At 41.0% G+C, this 24445-nt stretch overlaps 4 protein-coding genes and 1 long non-coding RNA gene across 10 annotated transcripts; 4 read left to right on the top strand and 1 right to left on the bottom strand.

Moving 5' to 3' along the window:
• Positions 1-51: 51 nt before the first annotated feature.
• LOC143211539 (uncharacterized) lies at positions 52-21697 on the bottom strand. 4 transcript variants are annotated; one of them, XR_013009472.1, is made up of 3 exons: positions 21329-21697; positions 10494-19132; positions 52-10122 (listed from the first exon to the last, which is right to left on the bottom strand). It is a non-coding gene; the product is annotated as an uncharacterized LOC143211539 (long non-coding RNA). The 4 variants fall into 4 exon arrangements; XR_013009470.1 differs by having other exon boundaries at positions 52-12559; positions 13040-19132; positions 21329-21528; XR_013009469.1 differs by having other exon boundaries at positions 52-12559; positions 13044-19132; positions 21329-21527.
• On the top strand, positions 376-1207 carry LOC143211535 (uncharacterized). The gene has a single exon (XM_076429312.1). The coding sequence runs from the start codon at positions 716-718 to the stop codon at positions 1079-1081; it is 366 nt and encodes a 121-aa protein (XP_076285427.1). The 5' UTR covers positions 376-715; the 3' UTR covers positions 1082-1207.
• Positions 1732-3081, top strand: LOC143211524 (odorant receptor 4). Its single transcript, XM_076429294.1, has 2 exons — positions 1732-2138; positions 2708-3081. Exons 1-2 carry the CDS (start codon positions 1741-1743, stop codon positions 2940-2942), a joined length of 633 nt encoding a protein of 210 aa, XP_076285409.1. The 5' UTR covers positions 1732-1740; the 3' UTR covers positions 2943-3081.
• Positions 3250-7521, top strand: LOC143211506 (odorant receptor 46a-like). The gene is made up of 6 exons (XM_076429264.1): positions 3250-3857; positions 3928-4834; positions 5289-5624; positions 5704-5908; positions 6057-6212; positions 6981-7521. Exons 2-6 carry the CDS (start codon positions 4473-4475, stop codon positions 7020-7022), a joined length of 1101 nt encoding a protein of 366 aa, XP_076285379.1. The 5' UTR covers positions 3250-3857; positions 3928-4472; the 3' UTR covers positions 7023-7521.
• Positions 19705-24445, top strand: LOC143211509 (odorant receptor Or1-like). Of its 3 annotated transcripts, XM_076429269.1 has the most exons (6): positions 19705-21083; positions 22326-22752; positions 23167-23505; positions 23762-23963; positions 24034-24189; positions 24268-24445. In XM_076429269.1, exons 2-6 carry the CDS (start codon positions 22391-22393, stop codon positions 24307-24309), a joined length of 1101 nt encoding a protein of 366 aa, XP_076285384.1. In that variant the 5' UTR covers positions 19705-21083; positions 22326-22390; the 3' UTR covers positions 24310-24445. The 3 variants fall into 3 exon arrangements, with proteins under 3 accessions (XP_076285384.1, XP_076285383.1, XP_076285385.1); XM_076429268.1 differs by having other exon boundaries at positions 19705-22752; XM_076429270.1 differs by lacking the exon at positions 24268-24445 and having other exon boundaries at positions 19705-22752; positions 23762-23938; positions 24034-24183.

The raw sequence follows: 24445 nt of genomic DNA, 5'->3' as shown, positions 1-24445 counted from the left end.
AAACTTCACGTTTGTACAATTTCTAGGTACTGTATGAAATATTTGTATAGAAGCTCCCCCGGCATTATTTTGTAAAAGTACAGCGATAGGATTTGTAAGTATTTAAGACGTTTATACATCGAAATACGCTTTGTAATAATAAGATACGTGTAAGATATCCTCATTTGTAATAAACGAGTCGAACGAAGTGTTGTGGTTATTCTTGATTGCACTATTTTTGAACTGTATATCTTGTACTTTGTTACGAAACGCAATCGCACCGATTCCGAAAGAGGAATAAAGGCGAATGCCCTTTGCGACAGGGAATCCTGTCCCCGGCAAAGACTCAATATTTAATGCGCCCTGGATATTAAATAGTCATCGTGGTGAACGACGTCGCGACACCCTTCGAATGAATAAATCATTCTCCGCAAGAGAATGTCGGAAAGTAGATTCGTGAAAACAAGAGTTTTATCATAGTCATATATCGGAACACAACATTAGAGTAATGATACGCTGCGTGCATACGAAGGTAGACGCGGACAGCGTGCTCAGAAATCATTTTCTAAGCATATAGACCGCCATGAAAAATCAAAAATACGCTGCGGCCAGTTGACGATCAGATATCGAAGAGAGAAAACCTTTCGGTTCGGAGAACTATGAACGTTTTTCAAAGATTATCGTCTCGATCGAACGCGCTGTTTTCGAATAAAAATTAAATTCGACCGAGTGAAAGATGGCTATACTGACGCCAGCGTTTAAGATATTAACAATCGGAGGATGCTGGAGACCACAGTTGTGGACCACGAGATGCGAAAGGATATTGTACGCGTTCTACACGGTTTTTGTACTACTTTTGTTGCACTCGTTCGGTGTGTCGCAACTTCTCAACGTGATATTGAATGTGCAAACTACGGACGATCTCAGCGACAGTTTTTACATGTTCATCGCGACCTTTCTGGCTTGTGTTAAGATAATAACGTTGCTGATCAATGATAAGAATATTAAAATCTTGTGCGAGAAGCTGCAGACTCAACCTTGCCAGCCGACGAATTCCGAAGAGCTGGCTATTCAGCGGAACTATGATCGGAAAATTGGGTAAATAAATTGCTTGATGTGCGTAGGAATCTTCCAACATTTGCGGTGGACTCGTTTGAAGAATTGCGAGGGTGCGAGATGCGCGTTCTCATTTCTAGATAATACAAAGGTGGGATTTTTCAGTAGTCAAAAGCGCTAGTTAAAAGATCAACCTAGGCCGCGATCGAATTATGAGGCGTAATTTGCATTATTCGGCAGCATGTAGCTATAAAAATAGCTATGTGCGCAGTTGTATGCTTCCGAATAATGCAAATTACGCTACCGAATAATGCGAATTACGCCTTGTAAACGAAAAAGGAAGACTTCTAAGGGCGATCGCGGCCTAGATCGATGTTTTGTCTAGCGTTTTTGACTACTGGAAACCCCCATTTTTGTATTATCGAGAAATGAGAACGCGAATACCGCACCCTTGCAATCCTAGAAAATCGAGTCTACTCCCTTAAATTAAAGATGGAAGGTAGGTCCCTTGATAAGGGAAGGTATTTATTAGAACAAAACCTTGCTATTTATTGCCCACTCGATAATATTAGGTTGGGGAAAAAGAAATCCATTATTTTTACGTTATCTCAAGCGGAGAAATGATGGATTTCTTTTTCCTCAACCTAATATAATATAAAGGAGATATTTAGGTGGCTACATTTAGGTAGACCACTCTGTATATTCATGTTCATACTTCTTAATGCACAAGTACATGAAATATTTGTTGAATACTTACAATTCAGGTCTGTCACAATCTGTTACGTAATTTTGGTGGAGACCACTGTCTTCTGCATGATCGTGTCCTCTGTACTCACCGATTTCCGGTACCGGAAATTAGCGTACAACGTTTGGCTGCCGTTCAATTACTCCTCGGAGAGGCTTTATTACGTGGCATACGTCCACCAACTGGTAGGTCTGTTCGGTACGTCCATCCTGAACGTCAGTTGCGACGTGATATTCTGCGGTTTGTGCGTCCACGCCTGCAGTCAGCAAGAGATCTTGCAGCAGAGGCTGAAAGCATTTCCAAAACAGGACAGACCGAATATTGGACCCATTGTTGAATTCCATGATTACCTGTACAGGTGAGTTTCACTGTCAATATGCGTTTTAATGTCAACTAGAATATGCAAGGGAAAAGAAATATACATTTACGAGAAAAAGGAAATCGTAATGTTGAAAACTCCGGAAAAAAGACCTTGAGAACGAAATAACATTTGCAAAACATTCTACATTTTAGGTGAACCACCCTGTATATGTATATCTCCTAAGTTTCATAATTTTTGTTAACCCTTTGCACTCGGAGCTATTTTAACTCGAACATTAAACGATTCTTCCGACCTTCTCGACCATTCCCTATGATTTTTGATATTTTGCGGATATGAAATTGGCATTAAAACATTCTTTTGGGAGGCCCCGAAATTTTCCACTTAGAGGGCCCCCACTTGTCTTGATCCGCCACTGGAAATTGGTATAGTACCTCGTACAATATTTAAGGTGGTTCGTAACCCACCGTAATAAACAGTAGGTCCCGCTGAAAATTAGGCTGAAATACGTTGAAATTAGGCGATAGTGAGAGTGGAAGAAGGGGAGAAGTGGTGAATGGATTTGAAACTCTGAGGGGACCAAATACCATTATTTTCTGTCAATGCAGATATGTCTCGACTATGCACGAGAAGTTCCACGCGGTGATCGGTATTCAGCTGATGGCGAGTACGTTCGTGGTGTGCTTCATCCTATACCAATTAACGAACACGCCACTGATGAGCTTAAGGTACCTGCAGTTCGTGATGTACATGCTCTGCATGATGTCGCAAATCTTCTTTTACTGCTGGTACGGGAACGCGCTCAAGCTGAAGGTACTTAGACCCTGTCGAGGTTCAAATTAATCGATACGTCAACGCCGTCAATCTTTTCTGGTACGAGGACAGAGCATCGAGCTCGTGGACACGATCTTCGAGATCGATTGGACGTCTCTCGACAACAGCACCAAGAAGAGCCTGATCATAATCATGCGGAGGGCTATGAATCCGATCGAGCTGACCAGCGCGTTCGTGTTCACCATGGATCTGAGCACGTTCGTTAGCGTTAGTCGAGCGTCCCAGCTTCTCTTTACAGGTTTTGCAAGTCAAATTACACTCTTTCGCAAATAAAGCAGTTTTAACTTTAACACATAAACTAGACGGCGGATCGTTATGCAAAATAAAACATGTTTGCATTAATTGCAAGACACAGGAGCCACATAACAATTTCATTCCTCTTTTAATTATCTTGTTAAGGTGAAACTAGTACACTGGTGGCCTTAAATCATTTTAATATCTCCACTGTTTTAAATTGGGCGCACCCATTTTTGTCATAAATGCATAAAATCCGCAGTCTGCACATAAGATAGTGATTATTGCATAATTTTGAAAAATCTGTGGTACATGGCTAAACACTTTTTAATGGAACCCTCAACTTATGTTTCCCTCGAAGTAATGACTCGTAATGAAGTTCACGTGTGTCCAAATAAATACATAATTATGGGCGAAATTGATGTTCAAAAGGGTGAATCTGGAGTGCAAAACCTGTAATAAAAATTGAGCACCAAACAAAGCCTTGATCGCGTTCCAGATCTTGAGGATGTCGTACTCGGCGTACAACTTGCTGCAGAGGAACAAAGAATCGTAGCAGTGACCCTCGACAATAATTCGGAACCAACTAGAACGAGTAGATGACTATGTGTAGATACGTGCACGATGTTCCTTCGTCTTACAGATTTATTTATCACCGATAGTCGCAGAATTAAGTCGTGCGAAAATTAAGTAAGTCCATTAATGTAGCAAAATTGTATTCGTTGACAATCTACAAATTTTTGAAGTTGTAAATTAATAGAAGGACAAGATCATTATACTTACGGAGAGACTCTTCCTGTGAAAAATCGTCGGAGACCCTGAAAAGAGCAGCGTGGAGACTGACGCCGACAGACCGTACGCATTTTTTTGCGACTATAAAATGTCAGCAAAATTGTGCCACTCGGTTCATGTATATTGCAGGAAGATGCATATTAGCGGCAAGAAACAGTAGGGAAGAAATTGCGAGAGTCCCGAGGGCTTGTTATTTTCTAAAAATGTAACTGCAAGAGTCGCTAGATAGCGTCCGTGGAATTACGATAATTGTATAGTCCGTGCAGGGGGACGTTCCGCGGACGATGCAACCCTTGGGGTGCATACCTGTTGGACAACCTACGCGAAGAACTATAGTCGTTTGTGTTGCGCACCGAGTTGCAATTCCCCTTGCTCGATTGCAGCAGCATCGAAAGTCGAAGAGCCTCGACAATTTTGAAAGTCTGTCGTCTGTGAATAAAAATTTGCACTAAAATGGAGTCTCTTTAACTCGTTGAGTATTGTTCCGCGTCAAAAGTGATCCACGTCAGAGAGATGCGTGTTCTGAGAATGGTGACGAGAACTCTGATCATGTGCGGTTGTTGGCATCCAGAATCGTGGAGCTCGCCCTCGAAAACGTTGCTGTACCAATTGTACAGGGTGATCGTGATCTTTCTAGTCTACTCGATCACGTTCTATCAGATAATGGATCTGTTGCTGGTCGTGGAGACGCAAGACGAGTTTGCTGATAACTTGTATATGTTGACGGCGATGATGATCGGCTGTCAGAAGCTGACGAACATGTTGCTGAATCATCGGAAGATCCTCGAGCTGATGGACACCTTCCAGGAGGAACCCTTCGCCCCACGGAACAAAGAGGAGGTCGAGATCAGAGCCAAGTTCGAGAAAACAACGCAGTGAGTCGACACTTCGATTCGATCTCCTATCGTTTTGAGAAATGTCATAGATATCGGAACGAAATAAACGCCATTCAGCGCAGGAAACTTTGGAGTTCCAACGAAAAAAATGGGGCATGTACCGGCGGAAGCCTGAATGTTTGTAATAATTTTCTAATGTTTAAAAATTTTTTCTTAAGGCCCTGCGAGGAATTATGTGGAACTAAATTCTCAGAGATTACGAAGTACCGATGAAACGATCTTATAATCGTTTCCAAATGGAGCTTTCTAGATGTATAGTGTATTTATATACTAGTGTATTTATTAACACCGGTTTCCAATGCAGAATTGTTTTTGCAAAATATCACTGTCGATAATTGTGAAATAAAATATAGGATATTGTATACGAAAGCCCAATTCTCAGCTGTGAGGATTAAAGAAATAATTAATAATAACAACTCACATTGTTTGACAGCGCCTACACGCTCATGTACGCCAGTTTGCTGACAATCTCCTGCACCGGCTTCACCGCATTGGCCTACTTCAAGTCCGAAAAACGGCCGCTGTTATTCAGATTATGGTTGCCTTACAATTACTCGACGGTCCCCTTGTACCTTCCAACTATTATTCAGCAAAGCTTAGGACTGCATTACGGCGCGTTGAATCATGCAGCGTGCGACAGTCTGTTTTGTGGATTGATGATCCACATCTGCAGCCAGTTCGAGATCCTCGTACATCGTCTGAACAAAATCACGAGAGGCGATACCGCGATGATCAAGTCCTGCATACATTTTCACGACAAGATCTACCGGTTGGTTCTACCTAGATCATTTTCATAAAATGTAATAAAATGAAAACAGAGGAAGTTAATGTCGGAAAAATGATTGCAGATACGCCAAAGAGTTGAACACTCAGTTCAAGATGATCATCTTCATGCAATTTCTGGCGAGTGCCGTGATCGTCAGCTTCAACCTCTACAGATTAACGCAGTCCACGAACCTGGGCCCGAAACTGTTCGAGATAGTCATGTTTAGTCAATGCATAATGACGCAGATATTCATTTACTGTTGGTACGGGAACGAAGTGAAGCTGAAGGTTCGCAATCACTATTCTTTCTGGCCCGGTTGCGTTGTAATATTAGGCTGGTGCATGCCGAATATCGTTTTCTCAAATCAAACTTGATCACTTTGAGAAAACGGCAGTTCCTATGCTAGCCAACCTAATCCATTCTTCGATCTACCAGAGCCTCGAAATTTCTGACGCAGTGCACAGTATGAACTGGATGGAACTCGATAACATCCAGAGGAGGATGATATTGTTGATGATGAGGCGGGCCTCGGTGCCCATCGAGTTCTCCAGCGTCTACATCGCCACTTTGAACCTGCAGTCATACGTGACCGTCAGTATTTCATTAATCATTCTAAATCCTCTCCGTAAAACAAATATACAGTGAATCCTCTATAAACGCAAAAAGGTCACGATAAACGCAAGAAAAATATCCCCTCCACTGTAGTAGGAGGTGCGGAAAGTCGCAGTCGTCGGCACAGTTCAAAAGCCCATGCGTCCTGACAATGCAATACCAATATAAAACCTTTTTTATTATTACTTATTTTTTTACGAAACCTTCAATATATTCGTGGCATTTTCTGATTAAAATAAGACCAAACGCGATATAACTTCAACTGTATTTAGTGGTTTAATTGACGGTGAATGTTTCGGGCGCAGGGAAGGACACCGTATGGGAAAGAAAGAGACGCGGAGAGTCGCAGTCGCTTCGGCCACGCGCGGTCTTCCTTTACACGCGCTGTCCTTCTCTACGTTCGACTTTGAAGCTCAAAAGGATAGTGTCCGTGTACGAAAAATGCAAACAAACCTCCCTGAGGCTTTTGCGTTTTGAGAGGATTTACTGTAATTTCATTTTGATTTCTCTTTTATCGACCGTTCATTTATTCTGGAAATATTTCCCATTTCTGTTACCAAAAATTTGTTCTAATGAAATTGTGATTTTTGGTCATTCGTTACACTCAGATTTCTGCCGAAAAATTTTACATTAACCCTGGAGAATCCACGTGGCCGTCAGTATTTTATTAAATAATCTAGATCCGTCCGTTTGGTCGGGAATAATATCTCTAATTACAAGATTTCGAAATCATTCTCACGTTTACAGATACTGAAGACATCATACTCGGCATACAACTTGCTCCAGTGAAGTCCAAGAAAGACGTGCAACATCCGTAGAAAGGGAGACACTCGGTTTAAACAAAGAGCTGTAACAAAAGAGAGAAAATGTGTAGGAGTGTAGCAATAAACTTATCAGGAAGATTTGCTAGATCGTTGCTGTGAAACGAATCAACTTCATTCCGCGATCCCTTGTCGGAAACGATCGTAGAGCATATCACCTGTTGCTTGGGACGTGGAAGCTTCGTGATAAATGCACTAGTACATACCCTAGAATTCACTTCATTCGCGTGTGTTTCTTACTTCTATGGCAGTAATGTCTCGGCGACTTCTTCCTTTAAATATTTACCCTGCGTATTTGAGCTCGCCGTTACAAAGTGGCAACTTCTGCTTTGCGACAAAAACTGAACGAGTTTAGTGCATTTCATTAGTGAGTTTTTTCGAAGTCGGTTCAATTGTTTTTTACAAAATGCTTTTTACGTTTATGAGGCGTAATTTGCATTATTCGGCAGCATGTAGCTATAAAAATAGCTACATGCGCAGTTGAATGCTTCCAAATAATGCAAATTACGCCTTGTAAACGAAAAAAAGAGGACTTTGGTCGCAGAATTAAGTCGTGCGAAAATTAAGTAAGTCCATTAATATAGCGAGATTGTATTCGTAGACAATCTACAAATTTTTGAAGTTGTAAATTAATAACAGAGACAAGATAATTATACTTACCGAGAGACTCTTCCTGTGAAAAATCGTCGGAGACCCTGAAGAGAGCAGCGTGGAGACTGACGCCGGCAGACCGTACGCATTTCTTCGCGACTATAAAATGTCAGCAAAATTGTGCCACTCGGTTCATGGATATTGCAGGAAGATGCATATTACCGGTAAGAAACAGTAGGGAAGAAATTGCGAGAGTCCCGAGGGCTTGTTATTTTCTAAAAATGTAACTGCACGAGTCGCTAGATAGCGTCCGTGGAATTACGATAATTGTATAGTCCGTGCAGGGGGACGTTCCGCGGACGATGCAACCCTTGGGGTGCATACCTGTTGGACAAACTACGCGAAGAACTATAGTCGTCTGTGTTGCGTACCGAGTTGCAATTCCCCTTGCCCGATTGCAACAGCATCGAAAGTCGAAGAGCCTCGACAATTTTGAAAGTCTGTCATCTGTGAATAAAAATTTGCACTAAAATGGAGTCTCTTTAACTCGTTGAGTATTGTTCCGCGTCGAAGTGATTCTCGTCAGTGAGATGCGTGTTCTGAGAACGGTGACGAGAACTCTGATCATGTGCGGTTGTTGGCATCCAGAGTCGTGGAGCTCGCCCTCGAAGACGTTGCTATACCAATTGTACAGGGTGATCGTGATCTTTTTAGTCTACTCGATCACATTCTATCAGATAATGGATCTGTTGCTGGTCGTGGAGACGCAAGACGAGTTTGCTGATAACTTGTTCATGTTGATGGCGATGATGATCGGCTGCCAGAAGCTGACGAACATGTTGCTGAGTCATCGAAAGATCCTCGAGCTGATGGACACCTTCCAGGAGGAACCCTTCGCCCCACGGAACAAAGAGGAGGTCGAGATCAGAGCCAAGTTCGAGAAAACAACGCAGTGAGTCGAGTCTACGATTCGATCTCCTTTCGTTTCTTCTTCTCGAGCTTCGTTCTTCTTGGTGCGAAGTGGCTTGAGGAGCTCGGAAGAAGAGAAAGGAGCATTTTGTGTATTGCCGAATGTTGGATTATCAATAAGTTAGCAGCGCAATGAACTTATTGTTCGTTGTCAAAGATGAATGAACGGTGTCAGATTTCTCCGGGGAGACAGACTTTCTTTAAAAAATTGCAACTCGAGGAATGTTATAGATATCGGAACGAAATAAACGCCATTCTGCGCGGGAAACTTTGGAGTTCAATCGAAAAAAGTTGGGCATGTACCGGCGAAAGCCTGAATGTTTGTAATAATTTTCTAATGTTAAAAATTTTTTCTGAAGTACCGATGGAACGATCTCTTCCGAGATCTTCTGAAACTTGAGAAACGACTCCTCGTTTCTAAATAGAGATTTCGAGATTTCCCGCCGTGCCCTGAAATAAAGAATAGTTTCAATGCAGAATTGTTTTTACAAAATATCACTGTCGATAATTCTGAAATAAAATATAGGATATTGTAAACGAAAGCCCAATTCTCAGCTGTAAGTAATACAGCAATAATTAATAATAACAACTCACATTGTTTGACAGCAATAACACGCTCATGTACGCCAGTTTGCTGACGATCACCTGCAGCACCTTCCCCGCGATGGTCTACTTCAAGTCCGAAAAATGGCCGCTGTTATTCAGATTATGGTTGCCTTACAATTACTCGACGGTCCCCTTGTACCTTCCAACTATCATTCAGCAAACCTTAGGACTGCATTACGGCGCGTGGAATCATGCAGCGTGCGACAGTCTGTTTTGTGGCTTGATGATCCACATCTGCAGCCAGTTCGAGATCCTTGTACATCGTCTGAACAAAATCACGAAAGGCGACTCCGCGATGATCAAGTCCTGCATACGTTTTCATGACAAAGTCTACCGGTTGGTTCTCCTTAGACCATTATCATAAAATGTAATCAAATGAAAATGGAGGATGTTAATGTTTGAAAAATGATTACAGATACGCCAAAGAGTTGAACAATCAGTTCAAGATGATCATCTTCATGCAATTTCTGGCGAGTGCCGTGATCGTCAGCTTCAACCTCTACAGATTAACGCAGTCGTCGAACCTGGGCCCGAAACTGTTCGAGCTAGTCATGTATAGTCAATGCATAATGGCGCAGATATTTATTTACTGTTGGTACGGGAACGAAGTGAAGCTGAAGGTTCGCAATCACTATTCTTTCTGGCCCAGTTTCGTTGTGATATTCGGTGCATGTCGAATATCGTTTTCTCAAATCAAACTTGATCACTTTGAGAAAACGCCACTCCCTATGTTAGCCAACCTAATCCATTCTTCGATCTACCAGAGCCTCGAAATTTCTGACGCAGCGCACAGTATAAACTGGATGGAACTCGATAACATCCAGAGGAGGATGATATTGATGATGATGAGGCGGGCCTCGGTGCCCATCGAGTTCTCCAGCGTCTACATCGCCACTTTGAACCTGCAGTCATACGTAACCGTCAGTGTATTTCATTAACCATTCTACATCCTCTCCGTAAAACAAATATACAGTAATTCAGTATAGTTATTGGAGAACGTGTAGGCATAAAATGTATATAAACTTTCTCCTTTTTCAGAAAATTATGAACTACAATAAAAGTACTAATCACTGAAACCGTAAAATAAATCGTAGGGCAAGAGGTTAATATTTTTAATAGCTGAAAATAATACAACAGTATTTTTAAATTCCTCTAATGCTTCACTGTTATAAATTGCATCTATTCATCTTTGTCATAAATGCATAAAATCCGCTGACACACAAAATATTCACCATTGAATTCATCAATTACAAGATATCGAAATCATTCTCACGTTTACAGATACTGAAGACATCATACTCGGCGTACAACGTGCTCCAGTGAAGTCCAAGGAAGGCGTGCAACATCCGTAGAAATAGAGACACTCGGTTTAAACAAAGAGCTGTAACAAGAGAGAGAAAGTGTCGAGAAGTGTAGCAATAAACTTACCAGGAAGATTTTCTAGATCGTTGCTGTGAAACGAATCAACTTCATTCCGCGATCCCCTTGTCGGAAACGATCGCAGAGCATGTCACGTGTTGCTTGGGACGTGGAAGCTTCGGAATAAATGCACTAGTAGCCTAGAATTCACTTCATCCGCGTGTGTTTTTTACTTTTATGGCAATAATGTCTCGGCGACTTCTTCCTTTAAATATTTACCCTGCATATTTGAGCTCGCCGTTACGAAGTGGCAACTTCTGCGTTGCGAAAAAAAACCGAACGAGTATGCAATTAAGTGGGGAAACGGTTTGCGTATGTCGAGTTCTCGGCGATTACTGTAATTACATAGTCCGGCGTATGGTCTCCCATTATTCTTCCCAGAAAAAAATATCGATGTTCTACGGCCGACGGTGTTCGCGACACCGAGGACCATTTCTTCTTTGGATTTCCGCGTGACTAGATCATTTTAATCACGATATCGCATTCCTTGTTTTACTTCGATTCGTTAGTGGTTCATTCTGTATTAGTGGGAGAACAATACTCGCCAAATTGAAGAAGCAATATTCCTGATATAATTGAAGTAGCTCTTGTTTGAAGGGGACTAAATAGAAATAAAATGACTGCAAAGAGATTAGCATACGTGTGTAAGATTCTGGGAGTCGGCGGCTGTTGGATACCAGACTCCTGGACCTCTCCGTCAAAGAGGTTTCTCTATTCCAGCTATTCAGCCTTCATATGGTTCGTTATGTACTGGTGGACGGTCTCCCAAATCTTAGACTTGATCCTCCAAGTGAAAACTCAGGATGAGTTCACTGATATTTTCTATGCGACCATGGCGAATTGTTGTATCTGCGCGAAGTTTACCAATGTGCTGCTGACACGCACATACATCGCAAACATGATCGATAGGATCGAGAAGGAGCCGTTCGCCTCTCTGAACGTCGAGGAGGAGCAGATTCGGACGAGATTCGACAGACTGGCCAGGTACGGTTGTATGCAGAGTCATTAAATGAATTTAGTTCACTTAAACAAATTTTAAATCAGGGCACCGAGCTAGACAACTTTTAAAAATTATTTACAACCATTCAAGCTACCGGCGGTACAAGCCATGTTTTTTCAATTGAACTCCAAAGTTTCCCGCGCAGAATGGCGTTTGTTTCGTGCCGATATCTGTAATATTTCTCGAGTTACAATTTTTTAAAGAAAGTCCGATTTTGAAGTTGTCTTCAGAAAATGGTATTTCATGGTTAATATCCTTTACAGAAGAAATGCAGTCACGTACACAATTATAATCAGCTGTTACATTGTGCCAACATGCGCGACGGGGCTATTCGTCGGCTTCCGGGACCATAAGTTGCTGTCCCGTGCATGGCTGCCATACGACTGCTCCTCCTCTAACGTATCGTTCAGCACTACATTAATTCACCAGGTCGGGGCACAGGTCTACGCGGGTTGTATCACGACTGGAAGTGACTGTTTGTTCAACGGCTTTCTCATGCATACTTACTGCCACTTCGAGATTCTCAACCATCGACTGAAAATGATCGAGGCAGACAAGAAGTACACGTTGAAGCGTTGCACCTATCTGCATGACTATATTTACACGTTGGTTGCTCTTCATTTCCATAGTGTTCATGTACAATATCCAGCAAATAGAATTTAGGAGGAGGAGTTTAGAGAAGCCCCGCCTACTCGATTAGGTTCTCACTCGGTTTTTGAAAGTCCTGCAACTTGTAGATCACTCTTATGCAGTGGAGATTATGGCACAGAGCAGTTCCGCTGCGCAGGCCCGCCCTATTCGCTCGTGGTGGGGGCGTCGCCATGGGTGACTGAGTATGATTGGTCGATCTCCCACCATTTCCACCTAGTTGGGTCATTGTAGCTGCTTCTGTGGCTTGGTAGATCTATGGAAAGCTGGACCTATAACCATAGAACGAATTTTTACCCCTAGACAAATATCCCCAGCTCTCTCTAAACAATTCAGAAATATGTAAATTTGTATAAACAGCAATTTGTTGCTCGCATGACCGTGTCAATTGTATTCTAAGCTCCTAAGAACACTATAGAAGCGTATAACAATTGGGAAAATCCGTCTACATAATTATTGTACGAATTTAATCATCTCGCGAACCATTGCAGGTACGCGACCATAGTGAACAGACGGTTCAAAATTATCATAATGATCCAGTCGCTAGTGTCCATCGTGACAGTGTGCTGCACTCTGTACCAGCTGACGCAGGTTCATCTGGGATCGAGATTCGTCGAAGTGGCACTTTACTTTACCAACACGCTCATACAGATCTTTTACTACTGTTGGTACGGGAATGAAATCAAACTGAAGGTTCAATCTTGTCGTAGACAATTTCACGAAATCGAATCATCATTCAAGTGACTTCTTACGCACTAATACGTCATCCTTTTACAGAGCCTCGATGTTTCGGAGTTCGTGTTCCAATGTAACTGGACAACCTTAGATAACGACGGCAGAAAGCTGCTCGTGATGATGATTAAACGCGCCAGGGTGCCCATCGAATTCTCCGCCATCCACATCGTGTCCATGGATCTTGAAATGTTCACGACGGTTAGTAAACAACGCACAATCACAGCAACAATTCACAATTTTGGTAAAAGCGCACTGGATCGGATCTAGGTGTTAGAGTGGTTCAATAGCCAAGAACATGAGTGAATTGATCCGGAGTAAACGACTCGCAAGTTATGTGGAAAGCGGGTCGGCGAGTTTCAGAAGCCTCCGGTCAAAAAGGCTGAGCAGGACACCATAAGGGACTAGTACACCCTGGATTGTAACTAGAAAGGGACTGGAATCTTACTAGAAAAATGGCTCGAAACATGGATTTGAGCGCTTCAGTTATTTTACCTTATTTGAGAAAATTATGGGCTGGATGAGGGCTCATTCTAAAGAGGAAGGTTCATCACAGTGCGTTCTGGTCATGATTTCAACGAGATTATGTTTATGTCTAATAATATGAGGGCCCAAAGTAGAGAAAAAATCTAGAAAAAAACCCCGCAGATTTCAATGCATTTTTCTGTCTCCAAAACACTTTTTGACTGCTATGATGACTGCAGCGCACTGCGTCTAACCTTCCTCTTTAGAATGAGCCCTGACCCAGCTCAAAATATGCTCGTATAAGGTCAAACAACGTCAGGGCGCAGACCCATGTTTTCGATCCAAAATCTAGTATGATTCTAGTAAATAGCAAATAACAAATAGCATTCGAGTGGTTGCAGTACCACGTTAACCATTGCGATGATGTTGATTCGAGTTACAAACTAAAGAAAACACTTCAAGAAATTGTTCTTTCCGATTCGCAACCAACTGGAGTGCAATAAAAAAATTAATTTTCTTCCTTAGTACATTTAACACGTTAAAAATCATATGAATGAGTCATTCACCGTTTTAAATTACTGAATGTCGAACTTGACGAATGTAAAACTGAAGGTCCACGTTTGCAACAGATACTGAAGACCTCTTACTCGGCGTACAACTTGCTGCAGTGAGGCGATGAGACTAGGGAACACGAAGACCAATATCACGAACGTAGCGAGAGAACTTTCTGTCTAGTCGTGGGAAGGAAACAAACTGTATAGAAGTGTGTAGACGGCTACTGGTGACGCAGATAGTAATAAAGATTCTAGAGAGAACACTTTGCGGTTTGTATGTCGATGAACGATTGAAATATGTATGCATAACCCTTTTCCCGTTGAAACCCGAGTACAACGATGTCGTTGCCCGAGCTGTCAATTATTGAACGTTTAATGAGCGGTTTAGCAACTAATAAGCATCCCCTATGCTGTCGAAACGCGACCCCGCGGTTGCAGTGGCAAACAACGCGTTCGGTAAATTACGGTAATAAGCAAGCGGAGAAGAAAATTGCTGGTGCAGGGGTGGAAATGTGCTAGACCGACAATCGGGGGTAGTTAGTGTTCCGCTAGTCTTCGTTCTATCAACTCGAACGGCTCTGTTCGATCACCCTTCGGTAACCAATAATCGTCCTAGAATATCAATTACAAATATCGAAAAGAAATAGAATGTACGAATTGTTAGTGTGATAAAATGTTTGTCAGTCTCCTGGGAACCCAATCGCGAATATCAGGCTATAAATAACATAATCGACGATGCCAACGTTAAAATATGCGTCGAGTGTTTTGACAGCGATCGGCTGCAATCAACCAACCACCTGGTCGTCACCGACAAAGAAATTCTTGTATAAAGTATACGGCTCCATAGTGTTGGTTTTTGTACAAATATTGACGATCACGACGATTTTGGATATCGTGTTCAACGTCAGAAATCAGAACGATTTCGGGGATAATTTATACTCCACGATTCCCGTGATCATCTCGTGCTGCAAGCTGTGCAGTTTTCTGGCGAATCGCGATAGTATTATGACTGCTATCAATTCCATGCAGGAGAAGCCTTATTCGCCTGATACCGATGAAGAGGAGCAGGTGGAATCGCGATTTGAGAAACTGAATGAGTGAGTTTTCTTCCTTTCTAATCCATACTCTGTGCAAAAGAATGCTTTTTAGCTTGAAAGACAATCCCCCACAATTTTAATTCGCTGTCTCCTCGTTCAAGGTTACGAGGGTGAACACCCTTAACTTTATCATTTTTTTTCTCGGTTGGCAATGGAGATATAAAGGTGAAACGAAAACTGAAATACTCGAAATTACCTCCTGCATTTCATATATTTTTTTCAGAATTGTGAGCAAATTAGTAAGGGTAGAAAAAAATTTATTATTGCAACCCTTTGAGTGACACTTGCCAAAAAATTCAAGAACAATGTTCCGTTACGTATTTAATATTTGCATTGAATATCGTCTTCGCGTGTGTCTAAACAAATATGTAATTAATCTAAGTAAATAAATTTTAAACATTCTTAATGGATGTGTGTGAAATTGATTTGTAAATAGGTGAATTAAAATAATTTGAAAGACTATAACAGCATAAATAAGATGGACAGCTATGATTATGGGAACGTTTCGCCTGATTTCAGGAGAATCACGTCTGCGTACACGATCTGGACCGAGATCTCGATACTGCTGATATGGGTCACCTCGCTGACGAGAGATCCAAAGAACAGAGCGTTGGCATTTCGAGCTTGGATACCATACGACTATTCATCCCTTATTTTATATACTATCACCTACGCTCACCAAGCCATAAGTATTACCGCTGCTTCGCTCATGAACGTCGCTTATGATTCTCTGTTCAGTGGAATGATGTTCTGCATACACAGCCAGCTAGAGATACTCGGTCTCCGTTTGCAAAATGTCATTAAAAATGGAGAGAATGCAGCGAGGGATTGCGCTCGTCACCATAACTTCATCTACGAGTGTGTTTCTGAAAATGATCCACGTACACATGAAAATAAAAAGAAAATGTAGCTCAGTCGGACAAACAGTTCCCGAGATAAAAATTCGTAAGCGAGGCCCGTTTTCGCCGAAATGGGCAAAAATTGAAAATTTTGAAGGCCTGCCATTTCTAAAAAAAAATTCGAAACCGGCAAAATGATGACTTAAACCCTGCCTAATTTCGCATGGGCTACAACATATTTCATTTAGAACAAAATCGACGATGGTGCCTGCAGAAAGTGATCGATTTGGCATGGGATGACCAAGTAGTCTTTGTATAGATCTGAAATAAATAAAAATCGTACTAATTTGTGTAGAATGTTATTTTCTAGAATTTTTTGCAAATTTTTTGAAGCCATAACTGCATAAAGATACACAGTCGAATGATCACATCTTAATTAATATAATTTTGGGAATGATTGCAGCCTGGCAGCGAGGATGAACGAGGACTTTCAAGTAGTATTGTGCGTCCAGTTCATGTCAAGCGTGACGATCATCTGCTTCACCCTTTATCGGATCACGCAAACGGATCTGGGATCGAGATTGATCGAGACAGTCATGTATGCAGTCTGTATGCTACTGCAGATATTTTACTATTGTTGGTACGGGAACGAAGTCAAACTGAAGGTTCACTATCACTATAAAAAAAAATTCTTCTTACCAAACTGCCTAATTTCCTCACCGGAGAAATCGTATTCTAGAGTCTCGAAATACCAGACATGATATTTTCGGGCGATTGGGTGAATTTAGATGAAAAAACAAAGAAGACTCTCCTGATAATCATGATACGGTCCACGTTCCCCATCGAGTTCACCAGCGCTAGTGTTCTCTCAGTGAATATAGAATCATTCATGGCGGTCAGTATTGAGCATCTGCGCATTGCGGATTTTTATGCAAAAATTGTTTGTTATACTGATTGATTCCAGGTGCTGAAAACATCTTACTCAGCCTACAACGTGCTGCAGCAAGGATAATGGATCGAGACGTGAAGATATGATAGTAAATCACGTAATGAAAGTAGTTGAAGAGCACGGAAAGAACAATGACATACCCGAAGATAGATTTCGGGTCTCGCCATAGCAACAACAATAAATTTCACTTGAACTCGCCAGAGTTTAACCCTTTGCACTCGGAGCTATTTTAACTCGAAAATGAAACATTTCTTTCGACACAAAATGTTTCCATTCTCTGTGATTTTTTAAATTTGATTCATTGAATACCACAACACATCCAATAATGTATAAACAATGTTTTAAATAATGGTACAGCAATTTTTAATGAGTGCTAAGGGTTAATATTATATGTATAAGAAAGTAACTCGCCTTCTGTGCGACGTCTTCTAGCTCTGAAGTGTTTTGTAGTTTTTAAATAGACATCCTCTTGTTTTCCATGGAGCATCTTTGGTTAATTGTTTCCCTCGCATACTCAATTGTACTGCATTGACCGCATCAAATCCGCAGGCTAATTATTATCACCGTTCGTTATTGCGCAAGCTGAAAGACGAATCGAACTGAAGAGGAGACCAGCTAATAGGGAACTGACAGCGCATGGTTCATATAGAGATTATAAATATGTAAAACCCTCATTTCGAACTGTCGTGTCTCGACGATCGTTCAATTGTAGGACAACATTCCCTCCGTCTAATCAGTTTTCGAGCAGCGAGGAAGAGTTACGTGCGCGAGAGGGCTGGAATCGTGCTCGCGAAACGGCAAGGGAGCATGTTGGTAGTCAATAATTACCATAATAACGGCCTCCGCTGTCCAGCAGGAGAATTATCGCGAGTAAGTAGTTCAGGGGGTGCAGAAAAAATGACGATGAACTATAGCAGTCAATAACCGTTGGACCTCTGCCGCGTGAAGACACAGTACTTTCCTCTTAGTACCTTCTTCGCGATCCGATCATTACAAGACTCCGTGAAAAATGTTGTTTCAACGAATCTTCATTCTACGAAATAGTGAAACTTTTTAGATATGATCAAGAGAAGACATAATTAAAAATAAGAAATTAACAATGCCAACACTGAGATGGACAACCACTATTCTGACAACCATAGGCTGCAGATATCCATCGTCCTGGACGTCTACTACGAAAATATTCTTGTACAAAATGTACGGGATTATAGTGGTGTTGCTTGTGCAGAGTGTCACCCTCACGACAATTCTGGATATAGTGTTTAACGTTAGGAGTCAGGATGAGTTCGGAGATAATCTTTACTTGACGGTTCCTATGGTGATTTCTTGCTGCAAGCTGTGCAGCTTTTTAGCTCATCGCGAGAGCATTCTGGTGCTGATGCACGCGATGAGGGAGAAACCGTATTTGCCTGCCGATGACCACGAGATGGAGATCGAGATGAAATACGACACCATAAACGAGTGAGTCATTCATATGATTAATATTATTCTAGACTTAGCAGAGGTCCGAATAAAAATTAATGTTGGCTAATATAACAATCAAAAATATATGGACCCTAGTGTTATTCTAGATTCAGTGGAGGCTCGAATAAAAATTGATATATTGGTAGAACAGAGAAATAAAAAATATAAATGTTGGTCCTAATATTATTTTAGATTTGTCAGAGGATCGAATAAAAATTGATAGTGGCAGAACAGAGAAATGAAAAATATAAATATGGGTCCTAATATTATTTTAGATTTATCAGAGAAACGAATAAAAATTGATATTTTCAGAACAGAGAAGAAAAATATAAATATGGGTCCTAATATTATTTTAGATTTATCATAGGATCGAATAAAAATTGATATTAGCAGAACAGAGAAATGAAAAATACAAATATGGGTCCTAATACTATTCTCTTGAAAAATAATTAAAAATGAATTCTGGGCTGATTATAGGAGAATATCGACATTGTACATAATGTCAACGGAACTCTGCATACTGACGAGGTGGGTTACCTCGTTGATGAAAGATCCACAGAACAGAGTGCTGCCATTTCGAGTATGGCTGCCGTACAACTATTCATCCCCAATTCTGTACAGTGTTACGTACGCCCACCAAGCTGTGACTGTAACAATTGCCTCGCTCATGAACAACGCTTACGATTCTCTGTTCAGCGGCCTGTTGTTCTGCATATACAGTCAGCTGGAGATTCTTGGACACCGTCTGCAACAAGTGAAAGATCACAGCGAATTAGCGAGAGAATGCGCTCGTCAACACAACTTCATATACCGGTGCGTTCACAATGTTAATTCACACAATTTTACGATGAAAATGATGTGCAGCGTTCGATAAATTTCAGGTTCGCCACGAAAGTGAACGAGGACTTTCAAATAGTATTATGCGTCCAGTTTATGGCAAGTATGACGATCATCTGCTTCACCCTGTACCGAATCACTCAAACAGATCTAGGATCTAGACTCCCTGAAACTGTGATGTACGCATTCTGCATGCTGATGCAAATATTTTATTACTGTTGGTACGGGAACGAAGTCCGGCTCAAGGTTAATTATTCAAATCAAAATAAATTCCTCCTCCTCTGTTGCTGTAAATATTAACAAATCGTCTGTTTCAGAGTTTAGAAATCCCAGATTTGATATTCGCGAGCAACTGGGTGAATTTGAACGAGAACACGAGAAAGACGTTGCTGATGATCATGCTTCGATCTACGTTCCCGATCGAGTTCTCGAGTGCTCATATCGTGTCTGTGAATTTGGAGTCTTTTATGGCAGTCAGTATACAGCTGAAGAAGTACTTGTTCATTGTTCGTTTAAATTGTCAGCTGTTTAATCCTGGTACTTGCGAATTGCAGGTGCTGAAGACGTCGTACTCGGCGTACAGCTTGTTGCAGTGAAGGTAACTCGACGATATTCCACAGCGTAGAATTATAACTATTAAATCAACGGAAGAAACATACTAGAATATGTAGCGTAAATATTCGATAAGAGTAGCAATAAATTCAGCATGATATCTACAGCACTTTTCTGGAATTAACAAATTAATTATTACACTATTATAGTAATAGAGAAAACCAGGTGATCAAGACTTCGTATTCGACTTACAATCTGCTTCGGGAAAGGTAGTGGACAATGTTCAATTAACGAGCAATTAAACATACTAGAGTATTTGAGATGAATCTGATAGGACAAACAATAAATTAAAATTAAATCAGAAAACAACTTGCCTTGTACATAGGGTTCTCTTATTCCTTGTGCTTCTCGTTTATGGCAAATGTCGTCAGTGCTTAAAGTTTATAAAAATAACCACAGTGTGTGTCAAGAAACATGGTCAGATATTTTACTGTTTTCTCGATCGAATTTCACTTTGCGTCCGAGAAGAAGAGAACTGAAAGTGTGCTGCAACTTCAAACTTGCTTTTCGTCCATTAAAAGCCACAATACATTCTCCCTCGGCTATCATTTTATTATTCAACTTCATCCCCCTATCCGGTCGCTTCTCTGGAAATGCAACCCCGACTGCAAGAGAAAACGTAGTGAACAGCATTGAAAAAAATTACATGCAGCAGGGACTGAGAATATGCTATCGAAATGGTAAGTGGAGATGTCGCAACAATAATTATTGTAATGACAGCCTCTGCCTAGGGAAATCGTCAATAGGGGTGCAGAGAAAATGCCGATAGTCTCCCGTAGTCAGTGACATGTGAGACTCTGTCGCGTAATGGTGAGACAGTGCACAGTGTTTTCCTGTTCCGTTCCTTTTCCATATTAACAATTTCCCTGCAAACCACAACTTCAAAATAGACAGCGGATTTTGTGAATTTATGGCGAAAATGAGTCGGTGTAATTTGAAGCACTAAAAACATTGAAAGAATTTAAAACTACTGTGTTATATGGTTTTCAACCTACTAAACATATCTCGGAAGAAAATAATTTTCTATTTCACTCCACTTTGTTACAGTGCAGGTCGAACATTTTTATTTCGCATGAAGATCCGCTGTCTACATACCAAATTATTCTTCCCTCAGTTTTCTCTTTCTAATAAAAATTTCTCAATCTAATCGAGTACGCGATTTCTGAAAAAAGCTAGATTGGTCTCGCGAACTAGATCAACTAAAAGTTGTAACAGTACATCAGTGAATTGTACAGGGTGTATAAAAAGTAAGAGTCATCCGTACCAGGGGTGAATCTACACCTCTGGATCGGTGGACATTTGTCAGAGAAACCCAAAGTACCTTTAAAGTTTATTAAATGTAAATATCACCCCAATAAAATAATTAATATATAACCATTTAACTATAAATAAAATATACTTTCAAGTATAGAGAGTATATAAAATAAAAATCCACTTTTATACATAAGAATATTATTTCTGTGTTACAAAATACTAATGTCTAGGTACTTACAAATTTTTCAGAATCTTCTGTTCCTCCGTCGGATCAACAGAATACATACTGCTATTTTCGAGAATACGCCTTATTAACGATGAAATACAAAACACCACACTTCTACACAATCACTGGACACTACACGACAGACTTTCCGAAATCGTGACAGCGAACGGGAAGAAGTTACTCCGACCGCGGTCTAACTAGTACTGCGGTTGTCACGACGGCTTTTTGTGAATGCGTAAGAGTGGGGAAATGTTGCGTTTGTTAATTGGACGGAGGTGTGTCGGAAGGACACACTTAGGTTGAGAAGTGGGGAAACAGTCAAAGAAATTCCTTTTGGCATTGTCTACGGTCATCAATGACGTGTTTACGAGGGTAGTCCCCTCGTCGCTTCGATGGGTCCGCGCCGTATGTGTTGTCGATCCGTCGGCGTTTTTTGCTTGCTATAACGTCCTTTACAGGTATATCGCCTAATCCGCTGGAGGAACGTTGGGGTCGGTGACATTTTATAATACAGGATTAATATTCTCATAACAATGGATATAAATAAGGTATTCTTTCACATTTTGCAACTTCAAATTTATGATCCGAATGGGCAGGGAGACGATGACGTCTACGGGCCTAGCGACGAATATCCCTTTTCGTTTGATCCAGGCTGTACTAATTTGTACTATGTAGTAGGCTTTTGTCTATACGTATAAAGGGGCCTATTCACGATCAAGCACTTTGCGCAACATGCTTGATCGTGAATAGGTCCCATAAAATTTTGCAAAAACTTTAACAGCTTATATCTCAATAACTATTTGTTTGCGACATGTGGCTTCATTCAAACTTTCTCCCTTCTGGATGAGTGGAAGGTGTTGATGTAAAAAGCAACTTTACCAACAATTTTCTTTGTCATAAACAATTTTGCGGCAAGTTTCTCTTACAAATGTCCACAGATCTAGAGGTGTAGATTCATCCCTACGATGGATGACCATTACTTTTTATACACCCTGTACACAATTCCAAGTGTACATCAGTGAATTGGCGCAGACTGAATGAATAAAGGGAGGATAACGGTTAAAACAATCGACAATGCCAACGCTACGGTGCGCGTCCATGGTCCTGACAGCGATAGGCTGTTACCCACCAGTCACGTGGACCTCGAAGCCCAAGAGATTGTTCTACAAATTGTACGGATACTTAATTTTAATGGCGGTGCAGGCTCTGACTCTGTCAACTGTTCTGGATATAGTGTTGAACGTCAAGACTCAAGACGAATTCAGTGAAAATTTGGTCTTGACTATACCTATGCTGATCACCTGTTGCAAGTTCTGCAGCTTCTTAGCGTACCGTGATAGCATTATGCGTCTCATTAACTGTCAACAGAGGAAGCCGTGCAAGCCTGCCGATGAAGATGAAAGGAACATCGAGTCGAGGTTTGATCGATACAACGAGTGAGTAGATACTGGCAATATTAGTGACAGCAAGTGATGAATCTAATTATCCCACGACATTTTTCTTTTGGAAACTGTCACGAAAAGCTAGAATATAAATTTCGCTTGACAAAATAAAATAGATCCGCGAGGGAGCTTAAATATTATTAATTAAAAAACTACCCCTCCCTATAGAGTGGACCTTTTTCTCTTGGAAACTGTCACGAAAAGCAAAAATATAAATTTAGCTTGACAAAATAAAATTGCTACGCCAGGGAGCTGAAATATTACTAATTAAAAAAATATATAGTAATATTCAGCAGAGTCTGCAGAATCGTTCAATGCCAAAAACTGCCATGTAGCTATGGCGGTTCGAGCAGAAAAAATTGCCAAAGTCAAAAAAGATTTTCCACGAAGTGCTACTTCTGATTGCAGACTGATAACAGCCGTGTACACGTGTTCGACAGAGGTGTGCGTAGTGGTGACAGTAGCGTCAAGCCTGATCACAAATCCAGAAGACAAAGCGTTAACGTTTCGCTTGTGGTTGCCATACGACTACTCATCCCCGTCCGTGTACGCCGTCACGTTCATACTCCAAACTGTGAGTGTAACAATCTCCTCGCTTATGAACGTCACTTACGACTCTCTGTTCAGCGGGCTGATGTTCTGCATATACAGCCAGCTAGAAATTCTCGGGCATCGCCTGCAGAATATTGTCAGAACCGGCGATGCGTCGGCGAAAGAATGCGCTCGGCATCACAACTTTATATATGAGTATGTTTTTTAATTTTGTAGATTATACAGTTCTCGAGGATCACGATTAGACTGCGGATTTTTATGCATTTATGGCATCTAGAAATTTTCAAAAAATGCTGGAATGTAAAATTCCATAGAATTTGGCACGATTTTTATTTATTCCACATCTATACGAAGGCCACCACCACTGAAAATAAGATTTCATTTAATTCCACCTTCTTCAAATTTACCTACAAAAACATCCGCAGTCTAATCACGATGAAAATGATTTCAGATTCGCAGCGAAAGTGAACGAGGACTTCCAAGCAGTATTATGCGTTCAGTTTCTAGCTAGCATAACGATCATCTGTTTCACCCTCTACCGATTTACCCAGACGGATTTAGGCTCGGGAACGATCGAGGCGCTCATGTACGCGTACGTGATGCTGCTACAGATATTTTACTATTGTTGGTACGGGAACGAAGTCAAACTAAAGGTTGATTCCGAAAGCAAGGAGATTCAGCGCATAGTATTGTTGAATTTTATAATAGGAATTCATGTTTCAGGGTCTTCAGATACCGAACATGATTTTTGCCAGCAACTGGACGAGTTTGGATAACAGGACCAGGAAGATTCTATGGATGATTATGCTGCGGGCTACGTATCCCATTCAAATCACCAGTGGTCGCCTCTTGACGGTGAACATAGAGTCTTTCATGGCGGTCAGTATATTATTTCTAGACTATGGATTTTATTTGAACAGTATTGATAATACTGGGAGAAAATGTTTGTTATTCCAGGTGCTCAAAACTTCTTACTCAGTGTACAATGTGCTTCAATGAAGGTAATCGATCCAATGAGAGAGATCCAATTGAGAGAAACATATTAGTATGTAGAATAAAATATTGAACAGAATTAGCAATAAATTCATTGACGCTCTAGCGATGAAAATTAACTTGCCTTATACGCGATCTTTTC

This window comes from Lasioglossum baleicum, chromosome 8, assembly GCF_051020765.1.
Source record: "Lasioglossum baleicum chromosome 8, iyLasBale1, whole genome shotgun sequence".
NCBI classification, from domain to species: domain Eukaryota; kingdom Metazoa; phylum Arthropoda; class Insecta; order Hymenoptera; family Halictidae; genus Lasioglossum; species Lasioglossum baleicum.
This window is presented reverse-complemented; position numbering and strand designations above follow the sequence as displayed.

Excerpts from the sequence above, each read along its gene's own strand:
- LOC143211524 (XM_076429294.1), top strand. The coding sequence starts at position 1,741 with ATGTTCATACTTCTTAATGCACAAGTACATGAAATATTTGTTGAATAC. Across the intron at positions 2,139-2,707 it reads TTCCATGATTACCTGTACAG|ATATGTCTCGACTATGCACG; the intron begins GTGAGTTTCACT and ends CTGTCAATGCAG.
- LOC143211509 (XM_076429269.1), top strand. The coding sequence starts at position 22,391 with ATGCCAACGCTACGGTGCGCGTCCATGGTCCTGACAGCGATAGGCTGT. Across the intron at positions 23,964-24,033 it reads GGAACGAAGTCAAACTAAAG|GGTCTTCAGATACCGAACAT; the intron begins GTTGATTCCGAA and ends TTCATGTTTCAG. Across the intron at positions 24,190-24,267 it reads ACATAGAGTCTTTCATGGCG|GTGCTCAAAACTTCTTACTC; the intron begins GTCAGTATATTA and ends TTGTTATTCCAG.
- LOC143211506 (XM_076429264.1), top strand. The coding sequence starts at position 4,473 with ATGCGTGTTCTGAGAATGGTGACGAGAACTCTGATCATGTGCGGTTGT. Across the intron at positions 5,625-5,703 it reads TTTCACGACAAGATCTACCG|ATACGCCAAAGAGTTGAACA; the intron begins GTTGGTTCTACC and ends AAATGATTGCAG. Across the intron at positions 6,213-6,980 it reads ACCTGCAGTCATACGTGACC|ATACTGAAGACATCATACTC; the intron begins GTCAGTATTTCA and ends TCACGTTTACAG.
- LOC143211535 (XM_076429312.1), top strand. The coding sequence starts at position 716 with ATGGCTATACTGACGCCAGCGTTTAAGATATTAACAATCGGAGGATGC.